The following is a 27,576-nucleotide window of genomic DNA, read 5'->3' as shown; positions in this document are numbered from 1 at the left end:
TAGTCTGGAAGGGCACCTCAGATGATGATCCCATGCTTGAATAAGCCCATTACCTAATGAGAGAGTGTACTCGTTACAGCGATCCAGTTGTTGTTGAATATTTCATGACTTGAATAAAAAAAAGAGTGCACTCTGATGCCGGAACTTTGATTATTATTATTATTATTTATTTATTTTTTGCTTCAATCATAATTACAAAGAGAATCCAACTTTTTATGTCTAAACTTAAAAGAAAAAATATTTTAACACATTGCTCAGACACTAATCCGTATTCACTAACAGGTCTAACAGGCACCAGATCATATAAAGTGCAGCCACACCCTTAAGTCACCAGCTCTTCAGTGTGCATGTGAATGTTCTTTAGCCATAGGCTTTCACAATCTGAATAAACAGTTTATGTCAACAAAGACACACCTACAGTCAGCAACAATCTTTCTCCTGCAATAACTTTGATTTCAAAGCAGGATATCCTTTAGGGAACAAGAAAGGTCTTTACCAATCATGCAAATTTAAATCAACAGAACAAAACAAAATCTGCTTAAAAATATCATCCATTCCACATAGCAAGATATGACATGAAGTAAATTGCAAAAACATTTAGTTTGATGCTGCTACAACTATTATATGAAGCAATATTGACACTTCAGAAGGCATTTTCTATATAAGGGTTATTTGCACTCAAAAGTGGTTGTATTGCTGTCTCTTACAGAGAATGACAACCATAAATTTTGGAAATGGATGTAATCAAAATTATTCATCAGTTTTATTCTCCAGATGTACTCCTAGCAAGGTACATAAAATAAAAATAAATCATAGCAGTTTGTTAACTGGTGTCTCTGTTTTATGGAGCAGAATTGTGTCAAAAACAGTCCTTATACACAAGTAAAATAGTTCTTCTAATTTCTCTGTATTATGGATATCAATATATTATATAACGTCATTCTATGCAATTTGATCTTTGGTCTACAGTAAAGAATAAGTAACCCACACTAATGCAATTTGACCTCATTTAGATTTTATTGGGTAATTTTCATGCTAGACTGTTATTATTATTATTATTGTTATTATTATAATTATTACTTGTTTCATTTTTTAATATAAACAAACTTTACCTGTTTCAGTATAATCAATCACTAATGAAGAGTGTTTTTTGTAGACGTTTTAAATCTTAAATCCCATACCATTAGAAGACTGTTGCCAAATGAACCATCTGTTTTGTCTGAGATTGCAATTTTAAGAGACGTTAACCAGCAATGTTTACATCCCTGGGACAAAAAGATATGTTTACAGTTGTATCGTCCTTTTACGTTTTCACAAAAGACCGTTGTTAAAATACAGCGTTACTGTTCTCAAGATACATGGATGGAGACTGATGGCTGTATTGATTTGCCAGATAAGATGATCATTATTGTGCCTGCATCAGTTTTAAACATTTTGGACATATGAAAAAAGGAGCCTCCACCATCACAACTTTAGATTTATTACTGATGTTGCTTGGCTGAGAAAACAGGGGTAAAACTTACAATAGTGTCTTGTAAAAGTGTTGACATTTAATATTCACCAATATATCACTCGATCCCACAGATATAAACATTTTCAGTATGAGATTGTTTTTTTTCTATAACCTAACTTAAGAAAAAAACTGGACCTTATGGTCCTCAGTGTGTCACAGGCTCTCTTTTCCCAGGCAGGGAAGCCTCTCTCTCACTAATACTTCTTGGGTTTTCTGTAAACTTTGGCATCTACAGTAGATTTCAGACTTTTGTGATGAGAATCACAGTGATGTTTAAGGATTTTACATTTTTGACAATTTTATGCAAGACCCACATTTAAAATTACGTTGCAGGTAGGGGGATTTTAGCACCCTGAAAAGCTAAAGCTGTTCAGCAGTATCAGGATATGATATGCTGTCATTTTAACATGAAAAGTATAGACATCACTTTTAAAATGGCTTGAATTTGCTGCTCTTTGCTGCTGCTGCATACTCCACTGCAGTCGATTAATGGACATGCACTTAATAAAGTGCTGAGCTACTCTGGCTTCTGATAATTATGAAGAGGAAGGTGGCAGATCATAATATTATAAACAAAAAAAATAATAATTCAAGAACTGCTTTTCAGAGTTTAGCTAAATAGTCGAGGGGAAAATTATGGAAACTCCTACAAAAAAAACTATAGAGTTCTAGGATGTCTGAAATTACATTATCTTACCAGCTTCCATAAGAAACTTTACAAAGCCTTTAACTTTTGTTCTATGGTTGAGAAGCACATTTCATATCAATGGTCATGGGACACAGAATTCACTCCTAATCTGTAATTTGGCTGGAAATTCCGATGGTGCTTTATCCACACAAAAATAATCTTGTTGCATTTGAATGTCATGAACATAAACTGTTATAAATCAAGAGGAAATCAATGTCTGATTTATGTTTTTTTATTTTTTGCCTTTTTTGCAGATGAAGCCACTCGCACAGAAAAGTGTGGACTGACGTGGCTTGCACTTGTTCTCACAGTTACAGTGGGACTGACGTGAAACGGCTTCCTCAAGACGTTCTCCCTCACAGATATAGACACACATTTTGGCCATACAAAACACAACATCTGAATATGCACACAGAAAACACATACATACAGTTCAAAGACCTTCCACAATCCTGCAAGCCTACTCCAGTCATCAACAGACCCTCTGGTCATCTGTCAAACAAGAAACAGTGCCACCACGTGATGGTACTTTGTTTTATAACAAAATTATATTCAAGATAATATAAAAAGAACAACGTGATGAACTTCACAGTTACCACCTCCTATATATTCCCTCCTATTACTTTTTTTGTTCCTTGTCCCAAGTCTGCCTGTTGATAAAAAAAAAAATCAGATGATTTAAAACAGAAGAAAAAAAGCATTTGGATTTTATTTTCATGAGTCACAATATTATTGGTGTTTTGTGAAATGTGGACAAATGGAACTGGCTTTGACTGCACCATCCTATCAACCACTCCCATCTGTTACATGTCCTGGAATGGACAAGATTAGCAACAAGCTGAAATATGATGGGAGAACAGACCTCCAGATGCTCCGATTGAACTTTCATTTATATATATATATATATATATATATATATATATATATATATATACTTTTTCTTTCTGATGGCTTGGAATGTACATGAAGATTTAAATGCATTGAGAAAACTGGAGAAATCTCTTTTTTGAGTGTATTTTGTGTACTACAGTGTAAATACTGAAAAATAATTAAAGAAGTTATATGGGTCACGGTGAGGAATGGGTGCTGAGATTGTTGGAGTTTATGCTTCTCCACCTTTGTTTGTACTTCATTCAACTTTCAGATATAATTCTTGATTGAGAGGAAGGAATGAACATTATTTCTGTTTGTCACTTAGGCTTTTTATAAGAATTTGGCTGTTCTTCAAAGGACAGAGAAAAAAAACAAACAAAAAAAAAAAACATTTGTCTGCTGTTTTGGGGTTGTGGTGCATGTGACTTTTGAAGATTCTTTCTCCTTTTCATGTGTTGCAAGCGACAGCACCGCAGCTCTTTGTCACTAGCCTGTAACCCAGCTATTTACTTGTGACCTACATTGTGTAAAATGCGTAACTCTTCCCCAGACATTACCAGTACAAGTAGGATCATTTTAGCCGCCATTCCAGGGAGGAGCTCACAAGAGGCAGCTTGTGTAAACAGGGTTGTTGCATTTGTTTCATTTCACCTGTATTAAAATGGAGAGATGATAAAACTCACAAGCCTTGGCTTTACTTACAATTAAGCAAGAGTTTGACATTTTTCTCATACACATGGTGCATTCCATACTTGAAAGGTTACAGAAATTGCTGATGTCCTGTTGTTAATAATCCTACAAAATTAGACCATGTAAATGCATTGTTTTAATTTTTGCTTTCATAGGGGAAAAAATCTATGAAAATAATTTTCCATATTTTTAGAACTGATCCTATGTTTTACTATATGAAATTCTCATATGTTTTCTTTATGCTTTGCAGTTCATAATTGACTAAATGAATTGCTTAGTGAGACAGGTCTTTGTCATATTTTTAAAGTTCCATACTGCTGATTTCTGGAGTTTATGTAGCACAGGTAATTGGGGGTATTATATGAAATTGATGTTTTTAGCTTTGTATCATGCTACAATGTTATTCTCCCATTGAAAGCATAATTACGTCATGCATATTTATGAATCTTTGAATCTCCTGTGTTGGCCATTCAGGGATGCTTGCTCATACAAAGCGCCGCCTATTTCTACACGACAACTCTATGGAGCTGAAATCTCCAGCCAAACCTCTGCCTCAGAGATCACCCCTCCCCAATGCCTTCCCCACAGAGTTCCACCAGACTAGCAGCAGCAATTAGTAAACACCTGGTGGCGAGTCTGCTGAGCTCATCATACAAACTACTTTTCAGTCCAACTCTCTTAAGGACAGTAGCAAGTGGCGCAGTGAAGGAGAATTGCTGTGAAGACTTACTGAAGGTGGAGTGTCAGAAAGATCAGGGGCTTCAGACACAGAGGCCAAATATCAAGACGTCAAATTTCTTTGAAGTTATTTTTCATATAAACTTTTTTTTTTAAATAAATACTGCAGGTAATTTTGTTTCATGCAATAAAATGTGAAAAATACAAAATGCTGCCCCTTTAGAGCTTTGATTAGTTTTCTTGTTTATTAGTAACGAGTTCACAGTGGATCCTGGTCCATCCACTGTAAACTATTATTGGTTTCTAATTATGTTCAGTATGCAATTTTCTGCATTTTTCTTTGCATTTATGACTCACTCAATTTCTAAATGCATTAGAATATGCAAATCATCTTGATCTTACTTGATTATGTTGAATCATTTAAAAAGTGCATTCTTTTAAAATGATTAATGTGGTTAATCACAATTTGTTATTATGTTTGAAATTTCTCAGTTATATCTAGAGTAGATAAATCTAAACTGAGCAGACATTTTTAAATATATGACTATTATCTTTTCTGCCAAATAGAAAGAAGGATGCTCTATTTAATCACCTAGCCACTGTTTACTGGTGTAGTCAGGGACAGATGGAAACTGTGTAAACTTTTAGCTACAGGGTTTTGCCATTATTTGTTTTTCTCAAACTGGTTTGTCAGTAAAGCCATGGCAAAACAACACTCAGTTTAACCGCTAACTAGGCCAGAGTATTGCTTCCAAGTTATACTGACCTGCGTAAAAACTGCAGGAAAAGTCTGGAAGCACCAATTAAAATGCATCTTGTGCTTTCTTTCCTCATGTTGTCATAAACTGATCAACCATAACAGATGGTGAAAATAAGAAGTGCAAGCGTCTCAACACAAAAAGCCTATAGATTTCAATCACATTCTTGTTTTTTCTACTGGGAGCAATAGTGAGGATAAGAAGCTGCCTTCATGGCCTATTTGTGAATTATTCAGAAGTCAACCATGCTTGCAGAATCCAGTTTCTTTTTTTGTCATCAGGCTTGCCTATCAGATGTCCACAGCACCCTTGCAGCTGACAGGACACCTGACACACCCTCTGAAAGAGTCCCGCGTAACGTATCTTTATAATGCTTCACAAAGGGCTGGTGAAATAAAAAACTGTTTTGTTCCTGATTGTAGGCTTGCTCTAGTATGTTATCAGCAACAATAATGACAGCCTCACAGTGGTGAGTGGCATGTTTCACGTATGACAGAAATACATGTTTGCATCCAGTGGAAATAAATGGCACTGTCAGTTTTCACAATGGAAAATCTTCTGATTGTGTTTCTCATGGCCACCTGACAGCTCTGTTTTTGTATTGCCATTTATCTTTTTTGTGGCCTACCTTTCTTTCTTTGGGCTTATTTCCAGAAATAGTAAGTTAGGAGACTTTGCAGGCACAAAGAAGAACCTTTGCTCTTTGTCAGAGCTATGCAAACAGATGTATCCTGGTTATTAACCATTTGCTAGATGCCACCGATCATACCTCTCCACCCCTTATTCAAACTAGACTTTGCTACTACAGCTCAAAACAAAGTAGGAAGTTAGAGAAATGTTACCCATGATAATGTATTTGATAAATTTTTCAGCAAATTGTAAGCCAGTCCACTCCTTGACATGTTTGATTTGCTGCAGCATGGACACAAAAAACGTTTTTTTAAAGGTATCATTGATCTGAATATGTAGATGGCATTTAAATAGTTTTAAGAAAAACAAGAGTGAGTCAGCAAACCAAATATTGTCCCATTGGTATTTGGATACAATGTGGATAGTAAAAGAAACTGCATCTGACTTGCTACAGGTGGTGTATGAAATGCCCCGCCTCTCCAGAGCAAGGGATGCAAATAGGTACTCTAAAGCTATCATTTTACACTTGATCCTTTGGGCAAAGAGGCGTAGTCATTGGATCACAGCAGCTCTTTTACAATGGAAACCAGACAGCTTCATGCAGCTGAGGCTTTTAGACAATAGCTGAAAGGTTCATTCAACCAACGTTTGCTGTCTTATTTTTTTCAGCTATGCCAATTGCAGACCTTCTCGGAGTCCAGTTCGACATGCAGCTGCTGGTGAAACTTAGTTTCTCTGCTGCTGCAGTGCTGCTGGTTTCTTGGGCCTACAGATTCTACAGATCCAGAGACGTGAGGAAAATTAAACCTTGTGGCAAAGAAAACAGAGAGACAGAAAATTCTGCCAGCCACGACTACAAGAGGACACAGCAGCATCTCTGTTTTCAAGACGAGGACGATGATGCCAAGCAAGACTTAGCTACTAATGACTTGGAATCCAACAGCACCAAGGGAATACTTAATAAATCTCATCTACACCAAGTTGAAAAGAGTAAGAATGTATTTAGTAGTTTAAATAATGATCAAAATAAATACATAGGGAAGGAGATGCTTCGTCAGGACCAACCAACTGTTTGCCCAAGTAATATTTCAATTGGATCTACTTTGAAGATACATGATCCAACAGATTATGGAATGGCAGCTATTACTGGACGTCGCTCTCCTTGCCGTTTGAAGAAGCTAGATGGTGGAGTGGGTGTGAGCAGAGAGTTAAGACAGGATTTGGAGCACCAGGGGGTCTACTCCACCTTCCTCTCTAAGGCGGAGATCAAAGTAGAAGATGCCAAGGTAGTACTGGAAGGATCAGGAGACAAGATTGTGAGTGGAAAAATATATGACTATTATGTTGAATCTTCCTCTCACTCAATAACAGATTCAAAAACTTTGCTTGCCCAGTATGAGCTGAACACTGTCTCAAAGAAGAACTATGGAACAGAGGACACCAGCTTCATTGATTCTCCTGTAAGTCCTATTGTTATGCGTGATTTGGTTCTTCCACAAAGTGCTGTTGTGGAAGACTCCTTGCAAGGACGCCTGAGGCACCCTGAAAGGCCTTCACTCCTACGCAAGGAGAGCTATATGTCTGCAGCAGAACAGTCTGAATCTTCCATCCACTTTCGGATTTCAACACAATCAAGCCCAGTGACTCACCATGGGGCCTCAGCAGATAATGAGACCATCTATCTTCAAAAATCTACAGATAAAGTACATAATATGAAGGAGGTGACTGATGTAGAGACTGTAGGAAGTGGTTCATTCTCGGGTCTTCCAGCAGAAATATTCCTCAGCACAGATCTGGAAATTTTGAAAAGTAAACTTAATCTTGGAAACTGTTTAGAGATACTTCATCTTGCCAAGAAAAAGGGGCAAAAATCTGTTCAGCAAGCAGCCCTGGAGGTCATGTCAGACAACTACCTACAAGTGCTTCGGGACCCCAACCTTTATGGACGGCTAATGGCTGATGAGCGGGAACGAATTCGGAAGCAGAGAATGAGAGCGAGAAGGTTTGTCATAGTTGCAGATATGGACCCTCAAGATTGCTTCAGAAATACAGCAGCACAGAGAGCAAAATCAGAACAGAGGAGCACATCCAGTGCAATGTACTTTTATGATGACTACAAAGATGTCTGGCATTCTCTTTGCCTGATCCCACAGGAGGTCATTTCTAAAGCCTGTGCTATGTGCACAATGGATAACTACTTATTTGTGGCAGTAGGTTGTCAAGGCAGTGACAGAGAAATGACGCCTTCAAAGAGAGTGTTTTGCTACAATCCTTTGACATCCATTTGGAAAGAGATCTGTCCTATGAATGAAGCCAGGCCCCGCTGTAAACTGGCAGCACTGGATGGCTACATCTATGCCATCGGAGGGGAGTGTCTCTCCTCTGTGGAGCGCTATGACCCCCGACAGGACAGATGGACATTTGTGGCTCCACTGCCTAATGATACCTTTGCTGTTGCACATCATGTGACTGTGTGCAGTGGAGAGCTCTTTGTTTCTGGGGGTACTCTTAGATATATTTTACTTCGCTACAACCCCAAAACCAACACCTGGAGGCCAAGTCTCATGGTAGGCAGCAAAGATAGATCTATAGATATGGTTGCTGTGGGAAGATTTCTCTACAGATTTGACATAAACCCATTACTGGGAGTCAGTGTGTTCCGCTACCATACGGTGGCACGACTTTGGTATGAGTGCAGCACCAAGCGAATTCTGCACTGCCCGGCCTTCCAGTGTGTCGCAATGGATGGCACAGTTTACTGTCTCAGCCGACACTTCACCATGAGATTTGACGCTGATGAGATCTCTCCTGCTTTTGCAGATGAGGAGTTGAGTGTCCTCTCTGAAGCAAAGGGCTTACTCTTCCCCTTTATCCTTTCACTACCTGATAAGAATCCTCGACAGACAAGTGTGTAAAAAGGACAACGCTTTTTTTGCTGATAAGATTTGGTAGTTACTGAGTACTTGTACAAGAGTTATTACATTACGGTAATAACTGACTGGGGGGATTTTATTGTCTTACAAAAAATATCACCACAAGCTGGTAAGCCATTTACTTGAAATCTTATTACTATACCCTCTTCATAAAACCACAGCACATCAGTTTAATAAATAACTTTATTTTGTTTTTTGGACTAGGTATTAAACAAAGATGTGTTGTTTGTTATGTTCTATCCTTGGCAGTAGATATAAAAGATTAGACTTTTAATGATAGTCAAATTACTATTTGCTTAGATTTACGCAGGAATTGCTGCCATGTTAATTGTTTGCTGCTTTGATTTGCCACTTCTTTCTCCCATTCTGGTAGTTTAATGCCATCCCAGATGCCTAACTTCATTCCAGTAAAAGATAATTCATTTAAACAATCTAGAGTAAATTAGTTATTCAAATTTGAAGACTCAGAGTTTGTGCAATAAACTGATAATTTACCTCTGTGCTCAACTGTGTGAGTCATGAGTATAACTTATGCAGTGGTCTGGATACAATGCTATTATCTGAAGCTGCTCTTGAAGGAAATGACAGACTGTAAATGGCTATGCCATAAGAATGAATGGTTTGCTTCCAAAACATTTGTCACATTTTAATCTCTGCAGCATTTACATTTTTGCAGGTATTTAACACTTTAATAATTCTTCTTTCATGACAAAAAATGCTTTATCAACTCATTAAGTGGAATCATTTTCTTGTAACAGTCAGACATATTTACCTTGTAACCTATTTTTATAAACATCAAATAAAAACAAACGTATCTCTCACTGTTCATGAACCCAGTTATTGACTGTCAACAAGAAACCTCTTAATTTTTGTTTTTCTTGAAACAGGTGACAGAAAGATAAGTATAATCTAAACAATGTATTGTAAACATTAACATGTACTGAAATTTATTTTGCAATGAAGTTTCTCACAATACAAACTGAAGCCGTACACCTGAAAGATATAGAGTGATATGCCGCTACAGCGCCATCATGTGGTTCAGAAAGCTAACAATAGTGGCCTTTCATGAATGCAGTTGAAGACTTACCATAACACAAGGACATAAGGCTCATGGGACACTTAGGGAATGGTGCAGTAGTATGACTAACCAGATTACACAGGAAGAAACAAACCTGATCAGGAAGGCAGCAGGAAGTGAAAGCACGTCTCCTTAGAGGCTTCTGATTTGCCTCATTACCTAAATTAGATCTATTTTGAACAGTTATTTCATATTTGTCTTTTTTCATAACTTCCATAGATCTGGTATGATTTAGATATCAGAGATATCATTTATTTACTCAGTTGTCCTTTTTTCTTCCTACATTGTGAACACTTGTGCACTTAATTGATAAAGATCTTCACAGAAAAAAAAACTTTTTATTGTTTTAAATTCCTAAGCTGTCTTTTCAGTTAAGAATGTTGCAATTTTAATAATGAAAATATTTCCTAAAACTCCAAACCACTTCAAACATAAAAACAATGGAAAAAATCTTCAACCATATTGTTCTGCCAATTTTGTTTTGTCATCACATCTTGAGTAAAACAATAACCTGAAACCTGTAAATATGGATTCTCGCTCAGATTTAGATCATTGTTGTTATTGACAGCATATTCATTGTCAATAACAGACACCAAGTGCATAAAGTGGGTGATTTTGGTATACTGACCTGTAAGTGGTAAGCGATGGAAGTTGTGATTTCTGCTTTTCCTAATAGTCATCCATCGACTGCATTGGGCCTGAGTTGATTGAAAACATTGTAAAAATAATAGAAAGAAAACTGTCATGTTACAGCAGTCAGTGATTGCACACATGACTGAATTGGAGCAATAAAATACATCTGGGACACTCTGGTTTTAAATGTCAATGAACAGAGTTTAATTTATTTTGTCAATGCCATAAAAGAGATGGATACCGATGTTGGTACTTCACAGCATGCTTCACATGTATAATCTCTACACCACAGCCTTATTTGCATATTAAATTGTTGTCTTGCCAGGAATTGGCTTGTTCAGCCTCCCAGACTGAAAGGTGGTGCTGGGATTCTAGGGTTGTAGTGTTGGCAAAGAACTATCGGTTTTATGTGCATAGAACTGTTCAGAGTCTGTTGCCAAATAAAGTGAGGGCAATAAGGACTGGTGGTCAAACACAATCCTTTACGGCAGTCCATGGATAACAATATAAACAAGCGTTGCACACAGCCTCATGCGATTAAGTTATGCAGGGCATGGTCTATTCTTTTTCAATGCTCTTCAAAAGGCTTACCATGTGACACAAGCAAATTGCTCTAACTAGCCTCTAAGTGCCTTTTAGGACTGATGATTTTACAAATTTTTCATTACTGCTGAGTCTTAACAGAAACTTGCATTCACAAGGAGTTTTATCACAGGCCTTTATCTTGGCCATCAATATTATGCAAAAGTCTACAATTTATAGAAGAAAACCCTGACTCACACAGTTGTGACAGGCATTCAATTGATGTTAATACCCTGAATGAGTAGTTAAGGGCTGACCTCAGCTCTCAGCAGGGCAGATCTTCTCTCAAAGACGTCTGGCTTAAAGTCCCAGTGGGGCCTGTAGTCTACACGGCTGGTGCTGTTAGCTATCTTTGGCTCCCGAGTGAACTATGTCAGAAGGAATAAACAGACACAGACACAAAGAGGAATGAGGGAAGGGGGATATACAGAGGCTTGAGCAATGAGCCTAGCTCCAAGATCAGCAAAGCTCACATTTCACTATCGACCCACTCTGTTGCACAGTATTCTTTAAGTCATTTTGCCTCCTAAATTCTGAACCAAGAGTCGATAACTGAACCTCTAGTCGATACAATCAGTCTTCAGTTTGAGCCAGTCCTATTAAGATGCTGAGCTGATGTTAGATTAACCAAGCCTTAATAACTTTGCAATTTATCTTAATATTAGCTGAGGTTCTAAAAACAAAAAATGCTACTGGAACCAGGCCAAAGCAATTAGAATTCAGGATTAAACAATAATCTGTATTTTCTGATAAAAGAGAATATGATAGATAGACATACAATGTTGAATTACTACAGTGAATGAAAGTATGTAGGTCAATAATAGCATCACCTTAGCTGAAGTCTTCCTTCAGTCCAATTGCCTGTCAGCACTATTTTTATGTCTCTGTTCTATTATCCATCCAATTTGGGTCCATTTATCTGTTTCAATATCCTTTTGGTCCATACTTTACCCACTGTCAAATCTGCAGCATTTTCTGAGCAAGGCTGGCAAATCAAAAAGACAGCATGTAGTCACCTGATCCCTTAGTGGAGGAAACAAACTAGAGCTTGGTTGCCATGGACACAGCAAACACTAAAAATAAGATAAGCTGGGTTTACTGTTTGCAAATGGGAGACATCTTACGTGTTAAGATTAAAGACACATACTTTTGAGTTGAGTTATGTCATTTATCTTTCAGTAGTATTTTTTCCAGTTGTGATGGACATTCTTCAGGGCAATGTTTTGTGATGGGAAATATTGGATTACAGTTTGTGTCATAGAATTTGGAACACGATAGAAAAAATAAACTATAGGTAATATTTACACACGAAAAGAATAGATGTGATCGGCCTGATTAAAAACATTAACATTTGGAAACTATTCATTCCATGTTGTCAGATGGCTACAGAAGCAGTGGGTTTTAGAATGATAGCATCATCTGTCTGTAAATAAACAAAGGTGAAATATTGTCACTCTAAACAGCTTTCTTTGTGTTACACTCGTATAACATCTTCTGGGGCTGCAATGCTTCCAAGGCTCTATGTTGGAAAAGGAGAGACAATTTTCATAGTATGGCCTAAGCTCAGTGGGTGTGCGATTACTTCTGAGCACTTCTCAGCAAACATACAAGTCTCCAGGTTGTGCTGAAAATGGAATGCCATTGAGCCATAAAACAATATGGCCACAGCACGATTTTACTAATATAAGGGCAGTTTGAAATCTGCCATCTGTAGGAACTGGGTAGATTAGGGGCTGAGTGCAGGGGAATGACAGATGTCTGCCCTCTCTCCCTGCCAGCTTTTGGCAAAGCATGGCAGCCAGGGTAGCCCCTCAGCTCTCCTCTCTGACTGCAACACTGTTAGAGTCCAGACTAAACTCTGTCACAGTCACAGACAGGAAATGACATGTTCCAGACCTACAGTCGTTCAGCAGGATCCCTGTGATCAGGGGCTAATTGGTGGCTAAGAGGTGTAAAAGAAGAGACAGAAATAGACAGAGAGAGAGAGACATATGGTTAAGTTTCAGTGACTGCAGGGGAACTGGGAAATTTACCTTTAGTGAAAGCATACAAAATGACTTTGCTTAAATATTTTAAAGTGAAAGATTTTTGTCATGGCTCTTTCACATCAAATTTTTACATTGCAAATTAAGAGATTTAGAAAGGTACTATATTTACATTTTGTTTTCTTACACGGAAAAACATCATTCATTTGTCTAGGATTTTTAGGCAGTATAGAAAATAAAGACACAGTTGTGTTGAATTTATTGATTATATACCAAAAGATTTTGTCACAATCTGTTCAGATAAGGAGGGTACAATTAACGAATTATCATGGACCATGCCAGTTTTTTATTATATTACTTTTATTCTTTTCATATTATGCCTACATTTTAATTCAAGTCGTATTTCTGGGTGATTTTCTATGCAAATTATTACTGATTTTAAAATAAATGTTTGATTGTCAACAAAAAAATAATCCAGATCTTTTTAAATGAATGATGTGAATTGTTTTTCTGTAAGACAGATAAATTACTTGAATAGTTAGAGAACGGTAGGTAGGTGGGGAGGTTAGTACAGATTTCGCACTCTATTATTTCAGTTCAGTTAAGTTTGAATTACTTTAGCTATTATTATTTTTCTGAAGAATTCATTTGAATTAATCTATTAATCTAGTTTAATAGTTTAATTTTGTTTAAAGCTACATACTTTTCATGTAAGAGAACATATGAATGCTTTTGTCCTTGAATAAATTAATTGAACATCTATTCTGCCCAATTCCCACAAACTGCCATCGCTGTACATTAGAGGTTTTCTCAAGCTATGATACACAGTAGCAGATTTGTTTGGTGCATTCACACCAGTCCTAGTGAATTGAAAAATCGGTTTATTTGGAGAGGCTTGAATGAATAATTGAACTTGGTTGTGGATCAAGAAGCTAATTTTGTTCCGCCTAAAACTATAGTTCTCAGCTCACTTCAGTAGAACATATGGAGAATACAACCATGGGTATTGTGGTTAAAAACAACCAAAACGAATGTAGAAAAATAGGTGGTAGTACTGGCTTGCTGTTTGACGTGGAGTGAAGACGAGATAAAAGCTCTGATGGAAATATGGTCAGACAAAAATATGTCACAGCTGCTGGTAATGAATGAATTACAGTGAAGGTGAAAGGCATCACAAACAAAATACATATTTACGTGGCATGATTAGAAGACGTGCCAGTTCAGAATAAATGAATTTTTCATTGATATAAAGAAGTAGTTGCTCTTCTTGGAATTCTCATCAACATCAAAGATGAGAAGCAGAATATGTCATTCAAAATGTCTGGTTTATTTAATACACTGAATCGTGAAAGGAAAGTGTAGATATCCCAGCTGAACTGAATTGTTAATTGGACCAGGAATAAAGACACAATAGGTGTTAAAATAACTTTACCCTCCAACAGGCACATCAGAAAGTCTTTACTTGTAGATCTGTGGGAATATGTGCCAAACAAATCAAATACACACATCTTAAACTATTGTTATAGCTGACCTGATGACCTATGCCCAAACAATGTTGGATCCAAACATGTCAGCAGAGAAACCACAGATCTGCACCAAAAGGGAGAAACAGTAAAAACAAACAAGAAAAAAGAGTGTTCTTGATGGGTAAAGTCAAACTGAAGGTTATTCTCTCTGAGAGACCGTGTTTAGTATGACAACATCAAAGAAGGGAAATACACGACTTTGTGTCTCTGAGCAGCTCTGGTAGACGTGATTTCTTATCTAAAATTTCTCTCATCTTGGTTTTATCAGCTGCTGGAGGACAAAGGAAGGACAGCAACATAGCATAAAAAGTTGGATTAGAAGAGGTCTTGGATCTAGTTTTAAAGATAAAAACAATATTTGTATTCATGTAAAAAAAAACATGACAGGAACACAATGAGCACAGTTCCAATCATGCTGATGCTGACCACAATTGCCATGCCAACAAACAAACCCTGAACCATGTGCAGCTTACCACTATTTGAAGCCCCACGAGGAATGTCTGAATTCATCAGCTCAGAGTACACGAGTCCAATTACAAGAGGGATGAGGGCTGCAGCAAGAGCAGCAAAGCCAATTATTAAAATTGTCGAGCCAATGTCCATGGTGTAGCTGGTCTGCTCAGCTGAAGGTAAGTCATTAGGGGAAAATGTTTTATCTACCTGTTTTGAGTCCCTTTTCTCATTCCCACATCTGCATACAATATATTCTGACCTTCGTTTCAAAACTGAAAATCTTTAACTGCCTGTTGCACAGCAAAATCATTTTATCCTTCAATATATGTCATGGCTGTGTAATAAAACTACATATGGGTTGTTCAAATAAATCCCTTATATTCAAAGTTGAATATTGTACATAAATCTTTCAGTTCTGTCTTGTTTAAGAAAACCAGTATAGTTGAGTTCCAGTGGAAACATTTTCAGACATACAGTATCTGGAAAAGTTTTAGCCTTTTTTTTAAATCCTCTTCATGCCACAACAAACCCATTTATTTCAAACTGCTTTTGCTGCAGGGCGCCTTCTTACTGTGTGTATTTGGAAGAAAACATTATGAGGCTTCCCTAAGAAGGCTGACTGGAAACGCTTATATCTGAACTTTCACTGCTAATCTGTAGATGGCAGTGATAGCTTGGGTATAAATGGGCAGCAACTACTGAGATAACTCATATACTCATCTTTTGCAATATGTCTAAAAAACACATACTGTGATATGAGTAGAATTATGTTATGTAATGCCCTGTAATTGAAATGGGATCATTTGAAAATATACAACCTTAGATGAGAATATTTAATAAAGCAATTACATTTCTGAACATTTCAGAAATTTCCAAAGTAAGGACAGCATCTGGACATGGGTTGTTCCAGAGTTTGCAGCAAAGCTCTCAGAGCCCCTTTGCTTCCCCTAAGTAGCTCAGTCTAACACAAAGCAACCATTGTGAGGTTGCTCTTTAAAAGCAGTTGCTGAAAAAGCCTTCAGTGACTCCTGGTAAAAACCACAGTGTCAATGCCAAACATCGCAGACTGGAATTTTGTCTGAGGGCCATTAATTCATATGGATTTTTTTTTTTTTTTTTTTTTAGCTATACATACATTTTTCTGCAAGTAAGACCGACAGCTCTGAAAGTGAGTGTGACCTATAAGTGTTTGAGATTCCACACTTATCAAACAGGAGTAACCAACTTCAAAAATACTGTTGCAACAAATTAGGCTTACATAGCAAGATAGCACGGTGGTTGCTTAAGCAGATAGGTGTAGACAGAAAAAATGCCTGTATTTGTTAATAAAAATCTGAAAAAGTGTGGTGTGTAGATTGGTCTCAAAAATATTTCTCCCCATTACAGTATTTCTGTCCAGATGTTTCAAATGAGTTGAATATTGAACAATGTAAGCTTGAGTAAATACAATATAATTTTTCAAATAACTGAGAATTTTATTTATCAGGGAGCAAAACTGTCCAAACTAACCTAATATGTGCAAATACATTAATAACCCAACTTAAATGAAGTCAGGAAAAAATAAGAAGCAAATTCACTGACATTTATCCATTTGGAAAATGTTACAAGACATTTCTGATTGTTTGAGACTCAAGTGAACCATCAAATTGTCCACAAATGGAGAAAGCATGGAACACTGGTGAACCTTTCTGGCAGTGGCTGGTCTACTAATTTACTCCAATAACACATCAACAGCTCACCCAGGGCAACCACAAAAATGTACAAGATTTTAAAAACTCTAGGTGCATCAGCTCATCTTCCAATGAACTGGAAGGTATATGGCATAAAACAAACACAGCAATTCAAAGAAATTTGGTGGCAGTGTGAAAATGTGTGAAAATGTGGGACTGCTTTGCTGTTTTAGTAACTCGATGACTGGCCATGTGTGACTAAAGATTCAGGAATTCTACTTTCAAGTTTAGTGGGGGATTTACTTTTTTCACCTCGGTCCACTGTGATTTGAATAGGGATTGTTTTTCTGTTTTATAAATTATATTAATGAAAAACTACATTTTGGATTCATTCGGGGTACTTTCTGCTTATAAAGGAAAGAGGCCAATACCTTCATCATGAGTATGATTATATAAAGTATACAGTCTTTCTTTCGACTGAACAGAACTTGTCTCTGAAGTGAAAGCTTCCAGATTTTTGGAATATGTTTCTTTCAGCTTTGCTTATCTAGATTGTGAAACTTTAGTCCATTTTTCTTTGGAACAACTAAATGTAAAGGCATCTGTGAACAGTTATTTTCATGTCTATTTAAGCCAGATTATAAATTGGATGTAGGTCTGGACTTTAATTAGTCCATTCTCACTCACAAATAGGCATTCATCTAAAGCACTTTAGTAAGGTTCTGGCATGTGGTCCTGCTAGAGGGTGAATCTCCAAGTCAGTGTTAGTCTTTTGTAGTTTCTCAGGTTTTCTTGCAGGTCTGCCCTGTATTTAGCTTCTCCACACGCTGGGGAAGAAACTCTTCCCCAGCATGTGGTACTGCTATGACCATGTGTCACCACAAGGATGTTGTGTTCAGAGTCATGTGCAATGTTACAACTAGAATTCTGCACATATGCCTTAGTCTTAGATTGTTTTTTTTTTGGCTTTCTGGTGGTCACTTGTCCATGAACGTCAGATTAGTGGAGTTAATGACAAATAGTTGAATTGTTGACAGATTCCATGGGACCATTTCTTATTTCTCAAATTGTTATCCACTTCTGCCTCTCAGTTGCCATATCTTTTTTAGGTTAGCAGTTGTGACGTACTCCTTCTATTTTTAGATGATGGAATGAACAGTACTCTGTCAGATGTTCAAAGCTTGGGTGGTAGTTTTAAAACCTAGCTCTGATTTACATCTATTCACAACACAATGCTTGATCTTTGCTAGTGTTCTCTGTCTATTATTTTGTCTGGCCATCACAGAACATATGTATGAGATCAAGTATCACACTAGTGGGTTTTATTCACTCATTAGTAGACTTCTGAAGGGAGTTTGTGGCACAGAAATTCGTCAAAGGATTTCAAATCAAAACCGAGATGGGAAAATGGGGTTTTTATTTATTTATTTATTTTTAAATAAGTATTTTCCTTCCACTTCACAGATAAGCATCAACATAAGAGAGCCGTAAAAAAAAAAAACCTCACTGCTTTCTAATGGGTATGTTTGTTTGGACGTCACTGATTCACTATTTGCTTGCTTAGTTGTTAAGCGTAATTAATTGGGGGCAGTTGGTTGATTTATGGTGTAATTGCCCAGCTACTTTTCGGACATTGTCTAAAACTCCCTCAAACTTGTTTACCTAGCAAATCCTAAGTGATTTTTGTATTGTCTTACTGCTGTTGAGCGATTGCAACACTACTGTTATTCTGTTACTTATGCAATGAGGTTAAATTCAGGTCAACGGGATTACGAAGTTAAATTTTCCCAAAGCAGGCTGAGCACCCACCTGGGAGCACAGGGGGTTACCGCTGGAGGGGGGAGCGGGACCACAGATTGAGAACCAGCGCTGCTATAGACATATAAAGGGGGTGGAGAAGATGCAAGCACGCAACCAGTCAGGGCAGACGGGCACTGGAGCAAAATATTCATCCACACTTAACATGTCAATCAGGATTAATTACCCTTACAATCCGCCCCTCTAGGTCCACCAGGACTTTCCACTTGTGAAAATAGCTCAAAGTCTAGGAAGAGGGGGTAATATATAAAGCAGGACAGGACAGGAACACAACACCAAAGACCGCGGCGGTTTCAGTAGCGCACAACACACTGCGTCGCTTGGATTTGTCTTTCACGCTTCTGCGTCTCACTCGGTGGCTGACAAGCAAAGATGAGTGATTACTCAGACTTTTCAAGAGCCTGATGCCCTTCGAGGATGTCAAAGCGCTCAAAACAAACGCACTTCTGGGTTTCATTATTTAACATCCCGCGTCCGATTTGCTCATGAAAAAGTTTCTGAGGCTGTAGATAAAAAAAAAATATATATATATATTTGCAGATATCTCCCGCGGCGCACTGTTTGGAGGACATTAGAGCTAGTCAGCGCATTACTTGTCTGCTGTCTGTGACCACTTTCCGAGATGGAGCTGAAAAGCGCATTTCGTATGCTTTTCTTCCCGATCCAAATGTTCTATCATATAGTCCGGGCAAGTTTGTTGTCGCTGTTGCCAAGCAGCAAGAAGGACTTAAGTAAGGAGGTGGTATTGATCACTGGTGGAGGTCGAGGAATTGGACGTCACCTGGCCATGGAGTTCGCCAAGCAAGGAGCCAAAAAGGTAAAATAATTAGACAACATAATGCATACATTTTGTCTTACTGTTTTTTTATTTTTGCAAGGTGGAGTTGGGGAATGGTTTGTGTGCAAAAGTTTTGCATAACTCCGTGAGCTATTCGCAGCCATAACAGATCAGTGACCTGTTATACTTTTTTTTCTATTTGTGAAATTTCATCTGCTGGAAAATCCACCAGCAGATGGATTTTCTTCCACAGTAGAAGTTCATTCTGTTGCATGCATTATTGAAGCAGTTCCTGCAGATTAGAAAATGGCTTTGTAAGCATTTTTAATTTGTCTCTTGTGAGTTAAACCATGAGAGATGCATTAGAGCAGTCCACTTTCAAATTACAGTAGTTTCCTATCCCTGAATATATATATATATATATATATATATATTCTACACATTTTAGTGACCTGTTGGAGGTCAACTTTGTCAGGGTCATGTTTATTATAAATTTATGTTTTTCAGTAGTAATGAAGCCCATTTTTGCCCTCTCAACTAAACACTCCTATCCTCTGTCAATCTTAACCAAGAGCTTCTGCTTGGATCTGAAATGCTTTGCAGACTGCTTTATGCTAAGGATAACAATCCACCAGTGGCTACTAATCTTGAAGATGAACATTGCACAGCCAAGTGCTTGAAAATTACTGTTGTCTCTTTAATAGGGTTGTGTTAATGGAGAAGCTCTTTTTGATTACCTCAGATGGTCGCCTTCATTACACATGAGTTAAAAATGTTGTAATTTCAACCCACATTGAGCAGACCAATTGAAAATTGATGACTGTAACCATCTGTATATGTGTGACACAGGCATTGCAGCTCAAATTATCTTTTGAAACACAATTTTACCAGTTTGAAAACATTGCTGAAAGTTCACTGACACATTAACTGTTTTCATGCATCTTTTGATGCCACATCCTAGGGGAATGAGCAAGAAGAAACCAGTTGATTTAAAAAGCATTTCTTTGCAGCTGCACAACAAAGGATGTCACTATGCTTTTCAGCACCTCATTGTCGACTGTTATCAAGGTGTGAGGGCTTTGAAAACAACACCTTTGGTAATGTCTGTAACAATTGTTCTGTGGATAAAAAGATGCTAGAAGGAAATAGGCGGGCAATTATGGATATGGCTAACCTATGTGAACTTTGCACTCACCATAGGTGTCAGCCCCATTGTGACTGGAAGTCAAAAGTCCCTGATTTGCTGTTGCTCAGATCTTTGTTTGATGTGGGCTAAGATTACTATAACTGTAAGTTATAGTAATCTTATAACGTATAGATATATAGATTCTTCATTGGTAAATGAAGAATTTACCATTCTTCATTTACCAAAATGAAGAATGGTAGATCCAACTGTGAACAAGTTGACATATGTCGCATGTATTGCAAAGGGAAACTCATGTTTGCAAAGAAAGTATGTAGAAAAAGTTTTAAGAAAGTCAAAGTATAGACACATTTAAAAGTAAATTTCTTCAAATATCCTTTTTGAAACCAACTTTAGAAAGAAAAATTGTTGTCAACAACACAAGTAAACCTTCATGTGGAAGGTGAACCAAAGCAATACACAGACAACAGGTTTGTGTGGTTGTGCTTGTGTTGTGCTTGAGGCGGGAAGCACACCACTCCCAGCTGGGTATTGCCCTGCAACTGACCTTGCTGTCTCTGCAGTAATTAGACAGCGGCAGGCGACTGCCTCCTGAACTCCTGCTGCCCCCTCTGTGTGCCGCCTCTCTGCTGGCTCATACAATGGGTGTGAAAAGGAGGGTTCATACCCACCCATACATTGAGACTTGGGAGATAAAGTATCACTGTAATTCAGCTGAAGCAACTCAGTACACAGAGTTGTGCCTCAGTCTGTATCGAGTGACATGCTCTATCTCTGTCAAGAATTTCTTTCAAGCTCTACCACATTAATTTGTTGATTAGAGAGCTTTTACTTGATTCGTGTGTTGACATTATGTCTTGTTAGGCATGCCTTGTTGGAGCAATCAGCGGTTTACCACCAAAGTACACTGCCTTTGCAAGAACAATTATAAACAGTTTTCTATTCAGATGTCAATTTGGCCAATGTGTGCTTGCTCTGATTGTCCTCTGTGCTTTGACGGGTGATAAACTGATACATTAAATAATGTTTTAACAGGAGAACACGGTTTTAAGTGCCGAGTTTTAATGAGAACTGTCAACTTTATTTGTCTGGCTCAAATCCTATTAAAAGCTTTAAATTATTTATCAAGACCTGTCTTCCTTCAGTGATTACTTAAATGGTCTTGCAAATGAAGCAAACAAACAAAACCCCAATCAAACGAGAGCTGTTTTCAGAAGGAGGCAAACTCCTGATTGCCAACAGTTATGATAAGGAATTGAAGAGCACATTGAAGACTGTAGTCACTGGTCCCCCTAAACTATATTGCTTAAATATTTGTTTATGATAATCTACCATGTTCACCATTAACCAGAACACTACCAAAGATAACCATAATGTGAAGAGACTGGATCTGAAGATTTTCCATTGTTTTCTGACAATACTTTATTTGGTTCTGTTCCAATTGAGTTTATTTATTCAGCGCTAATTCATAACAAATGCCATCTCAAGGTACTTTACAAGGCAATTAGATCCCATCTACATGCAGAACTACAGTATATGATCAATTATTCCAATCATATGGAATTATTAAAACTTAATTACATACTTTCAGGTTCAATCATAGTTATAATACAAAGCAGTACATTTCAAATTATAATACCAGTTGGCAAAATATTAACTAAGACACCTTAGTTGATTGTATAGAGTCACTGACTTTGATTCGCCTCTACAAATAGCAGACCTCCAGATTGTGCAGTCATATATTTAGAACACCAACACTGTAAAAACAAAAATCCAGTTTCTGCAAAATTCTCAAATATATCTTCTGTAATGACATATTTTAGAGTCATATCTCAAAGTCAATGTAAATTCCTGCATGCCAACTGAGTAAATGGGTGTTTACAAATAAACATTGGCAAAATAATACGAGATTCCAGGCTGAACATTGGGCCAAGAAGCAGCCTTGCTGACTACACGCTTCCTGACTTAAATATGCAAGATCACTTTACTGTGGATATTTTTGCCCAGTGTTATTCTCACAGTCATGGGCAACCAGCCAAAGCCTGCACTGACATCCTCAGCTCTTCACACACACATTGTCTTCGGACTCCCTTACCAGCAATGACAAGGCTCATCTGCCCAACAAGCTGTGTAATCTCTCTGAGAATTTGTATTTGAGAGATGAGGATGGCTGACCCCGTGATTTCATTACCTTTCCCTGACCCCAAAGACTGACAGATCTAATTGCCCAATCACTGGATCCCCCCCTTCTTCCCATCCCCAGCCAACACCAAGTTCCCTGCTCAAATGACTAGCGTTCATTTAGTGTACGGGTGGATGAAGAGACAGTTCATTCACAGCAACCTCGAAGCCTTTAATCTTGTACGAAGACTATTTGTTTGAGTAAAAATGGCCTCTTTGTTCTATCAATGAAAAGAGCAACATGTCTTATTGCCAAAAAGTTGCATAAAAGATGTCATGTTCAGTCAAAGACTGACTATAACAAATAAAGAATAAGTAAATCCCCTTTTTACCCTCTCACATAATTTACAGTACACATAAGAGTGCACTTAATTAGTTTGTGTTGTGCTCAGTTTCTTTGCAGAACCTCTCTTTATTTGTCTCTAACCTTTAAAAATCTTGCTGCTTATTAGGTGATCCTTTGGGGCAGAACAGAGAAGTGTTTAAAAGAGACAGCTGAAGAAATCTCCCTCTCTGGATCAGAATGCTGTTACTTTGTATGTGATGTGGCCAATCGGGACGAAGTGTACAAACAAGCCAAAGTGGTGAGAGAAAAGGTAAACTGTCCTAAGTGTTGTAAAGCTACAAGCAGAGGCAATTCCATCTACCTTTTAAACATCTTCTTGCTTCCCAGCATTTCATTTCAATTTTAATGTCCATGGTATCTTGTGCTTTTTTATCCAAGGTTGGAGATGTTACAATATTAGTGAACAATGCAGCTGTAGTGCATGGTAAAAGTTTGATGGACAGCGATGACGATGCTCTTCTGAAAACTCAACATATCAACACCTTGGGACAGTTCTGGGTAAGCATTTCACAAGTCAAAGCAGAGATTGTTTGCCTGCAGAATTAGGGGAATTCCTTCTGGTGGATTATCCTTACTTTTATGTTTTGATCATAGTATGAAAGTGTATACAGAAGGCACCCCAGACATGTCAGTCATGACTGCTATTATGGCAGGTTAAGTGAGGAATTTCCAAATTGCCTCTCAGTCTCTGACACATCGGAGGAGTTTTGAAACTCTCGGCATTTTTTTCTGTATTAAGATCAAAGGACCTTGTCATAAGGAGACATAAATAGAATTATCAGCTAAATGTAATGGGAAATATAATATGTAATGACACTGCAGACAATTTCTCATGTTGGTTCTGTTCTTCATTCCCCTTCATGCATTTGTCTTCTTCCCTTCTTTCTCTCTTTTTATGTTAATGCTTTAGACAACAAAAGCTTTCCTGCCTCGAATGCTGGAACTACAACACGGCCATGTAGTGTGCATTAACTCCATCCTGTCCCAGTCCCCAATCCCTGGGGCCATAGACTATTGCACCTCTAAAGCCTCATCACTGGCTTTCATGGAGAGTTTGACACTTGGCTTATTGGACTGTCCCGGTGTCGGCTGCACCACTGTGCTTCCTTTCCACACCAACACAGAGATGTTTCGGGGTATGAGAGTCAGGTTGGTAGACACTCGAAGCTCTGAATCTATATAACCAGATAAAAAAGTTATTCATTTAATAAGATTGCTCCATTTATCTCCAAATCTTAAATGTATTATTTTCTAGGTTTCCTCAGCTCTTTCCACCACTTAAGCCTGAAGTAGTTGCCCAGAAGACCGTTGATGCTGTCAGAACTGACAAGGTCTTCCTTTACTTGCCCTGGACAATGCACGCCCTTGTTATACTTAAAAGGTAAAACAAATTCTCTTTTCATATTTTCTGTTCTTTTCATTTGATCTGGGCTTTTTAAAAACATTTTCACCTTAATTTATGCCTTTTATTGAACACTTTGTCCCTTGTCTCTCCAAACTCTCCAGCTTCATGCCACAAGTTGCCCTTGAGGAAATCCATAGGTTCTCTGGGAGTTATACCTGCATGAATACATTCAAAGGAAGGACATAAATCTGGATTGCACACATCTCAAGAGACTTTGTGTTGAAATAAAGGGAATATGGACCTTAAAGCAATCAAAGATGGAGGATTTCTTATGAAATCGAAGATGAACACTTAAGGAACATAAAAAGTTGCTGCTTCTGCACGTAGAAGTAAGCAGTAAACTACATGAAACACCTCCCTGTGTGTACATGTATAAAGCAGAATCCATGCATAATTCTATACAAGCTGTTATTCTGGGAAGGTTTTCGTGACACATTTGCTATTTTTACAATTTCAAAATCCTTTTTAATGGGTCTCAAGGAAAACAAAGTAATAAAACTGAGTTTTAGAAATAAAATGTATTTTATGTTTAAAATGAAAATGGCAAAACACCAAGTATCCACACAGTATTATATGACTGGGTTGTGACTCTCGAAGTGTGATGGCAGTTGAATTTATTCTGAGCACAAGGCAGTGTCAAAGATGTCTAAAACATAAAACATTCTCTTGTGAGGTGCATGAGGCGTACTCTTGTTTGGTCTCAGCTTTCAGAAAACATTGTAGGTATGCAAGGTAATGTAATTCTCAATGAAAAATAATGAACCCAAATCAGATCAGTTTGGCCCTCCACATGTGGGTAAAATGGTTTTGCACAAAATTCAATTAATATGGACAGGCAGTGAGACCACTGAAGTTATTGCACCCAGCAGTTATCATGAGGCTTTTATTATTCAATAAAAATAAATTTTATTTATTTAAGGGGAAGATGATAATATAACAAATTCGATTTAAGCAGTTTGACTCGTACCCAGACAATGTTAAGATGTCTGGAAATATGGCACATTTGTGTTTGTAGATCAAACAGACCCCCAGAGGCATATATAATAGAAGAACAATGTGGGTTCTCTTTTGCATATGAATCAGAGCACATTCAAATACTGTAATACAAAACACGTGGAAAGAAGAATAACACAATAGATGAGATTTGACTCACAATTAAATTCACAATTGCCTTTTTAATCAACATGGGTTTTTTTCAAACTGAAGAATAAAATTAGGAGTTGAGCTTGGTAGATCAATCAACACTCTTTAGTCTTAAAGTTAAACAGAGCCTGCATGTTCTATAAATCTGTATGGGTCTTGGAATTAAACATTGCATTGACTCACAAGTGCCTTAAACCACGTTTGAGTAAATGACCATTGATTCTATCTAAGGAGGCTGTGAAATACGGAGCCAGTAAACAATTTAACTCAGCATGTTAGATGAATACTTTGACATTTTGGTAAACGTGCTGATTAACTTCCATGCCTAAGGTTATAAGTGAATATCAATACTGCTCTCATGTTTCTCACATAACTGAGAAGTTAATTAGCTCACTGTAGCATTGTGGGGGTGGGATCTGTGCTAACCTGGCCTTTTCCAGAGGGAAATAATCTGCCTACTGAAAGTGATATTGATTACTTTATCTAAATCTTAGCAAGATAATGTTAGAAGCCAACTGTATTGTCCTACTTTCTTAATTAATTTGCATTGAGGGCAAAATACCATCTCAAGCACTTCACTGTGTCCTGGCAGACAGGCTTGGGGGAAGGCCCAGAGATAATAAGTTTGATTTATTTTCTGCTCTCTCAAGATTTCATGTCACTCATTTTAGTCAACTTGGCATTTACTGCAAACAAAATTTTAAGCAAGTAGCAATCACCATTTGTTTTTTATTTGTTTACACTGAAGGTATTTTCATAGTAGATGTAAAATGTGTCAGGATCTGTGTTTTTCTGTGTTTATTTAGAGTTTTCTGTGTCCTTACGTCTCTTCGTTGTCCTGTTCTCCCCTTGATTGTTCCCAGGTGTGTCTCGTTCTGTGATTACCCTCCCGTGTATTTAACTCCACCTGTGTCCCTTGTTCCTCGTCGGGTCCTCGTCTATGTCAACGTCAATGTTAGCTTCTTCGTCCTCAGTGTTTCCGTGTGCCTGCTACTCGTTGTTTGGACTGTGCTTCACCATTAAAACATCATTTTTTCATCATTCCTGGGTCCGCTGCCTCTGCCTCACCACCTCACACCCGCACCTTATGACAGAAGGACCCGACCAGACCGAAAGGTGAGGCTGCTATTATGGACCCAGCTGGAGTGCGGAGGCGGAGATCCGGCAGGGAGGACAGGGCGCTGGCTGACGCTCTCGCCGAGCTGCAGCGGGAACTTTTCCGAGGGACAAGACTGGTGTTGGCGCCCCCCGGATTCGGCCCGCGTCGGTTCCTCCGTCCGGGTAGTCAGCGACGTGAGCCGCCGGTGGAGCCGGCCCCTCGTCGCTTTCCGGAAACACCACCTCCGCTGCCTGCCCGGAGACAGCGACGTGAGCCGCCGGTGGAGCCGGCCCTTCGTCGCTTTCCGGAAACACCTCCTCCGCTGTCTGCCCGGAGACAGCGACGTGAGCCGCCGGCAGACCCGGCCCCTCGTCGCTTTCCGGAGCCAGCACCTCCGCTGTCTGCCCGGAGACAGCGACGTGAGCCGCCGGCAGACCCGGCCCCTCGTCGCTTTCCGGAGCCGCCACCTCCACGGTCAGCCTGGAGACAGCGACGTGAGCCGCCGGTGGACCCGGCCCCTCGTCGCCTTCCGGAGCTGTCACCTCCGCAGCCGTTTCCAAGGCTTCGCTGCGGCTCGCCCCCGCAGCCGTTTCCAAGGCTTCGCTGCGGCTCGCCCCCGCAGCCGTTTCCAAGGCTTCGCTGCGGCTCGCCCCCGCAGCCGGCCCCCAGGCTCCGCTCCGGCTCGCCCCCGCAACCGGCCCCGAGGCTCCGCTCCGGCTCGCCCCCGCAACCGGCCCCGAGGCTCCGCTCCGGCTCACCTCCAGCCGGCGCACCCGAGGCCGAATCAGCCGGCGCACCCGAGGCCGAATCAGCCGGCGTTCCAGCCGGCGCACCCGAGGCCGAATCAGCCGGCGTTCCAGCCGGCGCACCTTCCGAGACTCCCAGTGTTCCTTCCGAGACTCCCAGTGTTCCTTCCGAGACTCCCAGTGTTCCTACCGAGACCCTGACCTTCTGCGTTCCTCCTGAGACCCT

At 38.9% G+C, this 27,576-nt stretch overlaps 3 protein-coding genes across 5 annotated transcripts in view; all 3 read left to right on the top strand.

The window, feature by feature from the left end:
• The window catches only part of igsf21a (immunoglobin superfamily, member 21a), a 190,172-nt gene extending 186,413 nt beyond the window's left edge, over positions 1-3,759 (top strand). For all 3 annotated transcript variants that reach the window (XM_032548854.1, XM_032548856.1, XM_032548855.1), the window contains one exon: positions 2,456-3,759. In XM_032548854.1, the coding sequence (XP_032404745.1) occupies positions 2,456-2,532 (77 nt within the window). In that variant the 3' untranslated portion in view covers positions 2,533-3,759. The remainder of the gene's footprint in view (positions 1-2,455) is intronic.
• Positions 3,760-5,768: 2,009 nt separating this feature from the next.
• Positions 5,769-10,935, top strand: klhdc7a (kelch domain containing 7A). Its single transcript, XM_032548853.1, has one exon. The coding sequence runs from the start codon at positions 6,502-6,504 to the stop codon at positions 8,743-8,745; it is 2,244 nt and encodes a 747-aa protein (XP_032404744.1). The 5' UTR covers positions 5,769-6,501; the 3' UTR covers positions 8,746-10,935.
• A 7,633-nt stretch (positions 10,936-18,568) lies between these two features.
• On the top strand, positions 18,569-25,842 carry dhrs3b (dehydrogenase/reductase (SDR family) member 3b). The gene is made up of 6 exons (XM_032548857.1): positions 18,569-19,325; positions 23,064-23,207; positions 23,336-23,455; positions 23,868-24,106; positions 24,213-24,338; positions 24,464-25,842. Exons 1-6 carry the CDS (start codon positions 19,131-19,133, stop codon positions 24,546-24,548), a joined length of 909 nt encoding a protein of 302 aa, XP_032404748.1. The 5' UTR covers positions 18,569-19,130; the 3' UTR covers positions 24,549-25,842.
• The last annotated feature ends 1,734 nt before the right edge of the window (positions 25,843-27,576 follow it).

This window comes from Xiphophorus hellerii, chromosome 20 (assembly GCF_003331165.1).
Source record: "Xiphophorus hellerii strain 12219 chromosome 20, Xiphophorus_hellerii-4.1, whole genome shotgun sequence".
In the NCBI taxonomy this organism is placed as follows: domain Eukaryota; kingdom Metazoa; phylum Chordata; class Actinopteri; order Cyprinodontiformes; family Poeciliidae; genus Xiphophorus; species Xiphophorus hellerii.
Note: the sequence above shows the minus strand (reverse complement) of the source record. Positions and strands in the feature narration are given on the sequence as shown.

What these genes read in the sequence shown, in the direction of transcription:
- dhrs3b (XM_032548857.1), top strand. Translation starts at nt 19,131, where the DNA reads ATGGAGCTGAAAAGCGCATTTCGTATGCTTTTCTTCCCGATCCAAATG. An exon ending in TTTCGGGGTATGAGAGTCAG is followed by an intron (nt 24,107 to 24,212) that starts GTTGGTAGACAC and finishes ATTATTTTCTAG; the next exon opens with GTTTCCTCAGCTCTTTCCAC. An exon ending in GCCCTTGTTATACTTAAAAG is followed by an intron (nt 24,339 to 24,463) that starts GTAAAACAAATT and finishes CAAACTCTCCAG; the next exon opens with CTTCATGCCACAAGTTGCCC.
- klhdc7a (XM_032548853.1), top strand. Translation starts at nt 6,502, where the DNA reads ATGCCAATTGCAGACCTTCTCGGAGTCCAGTTCGACATGCAGCTGCTG.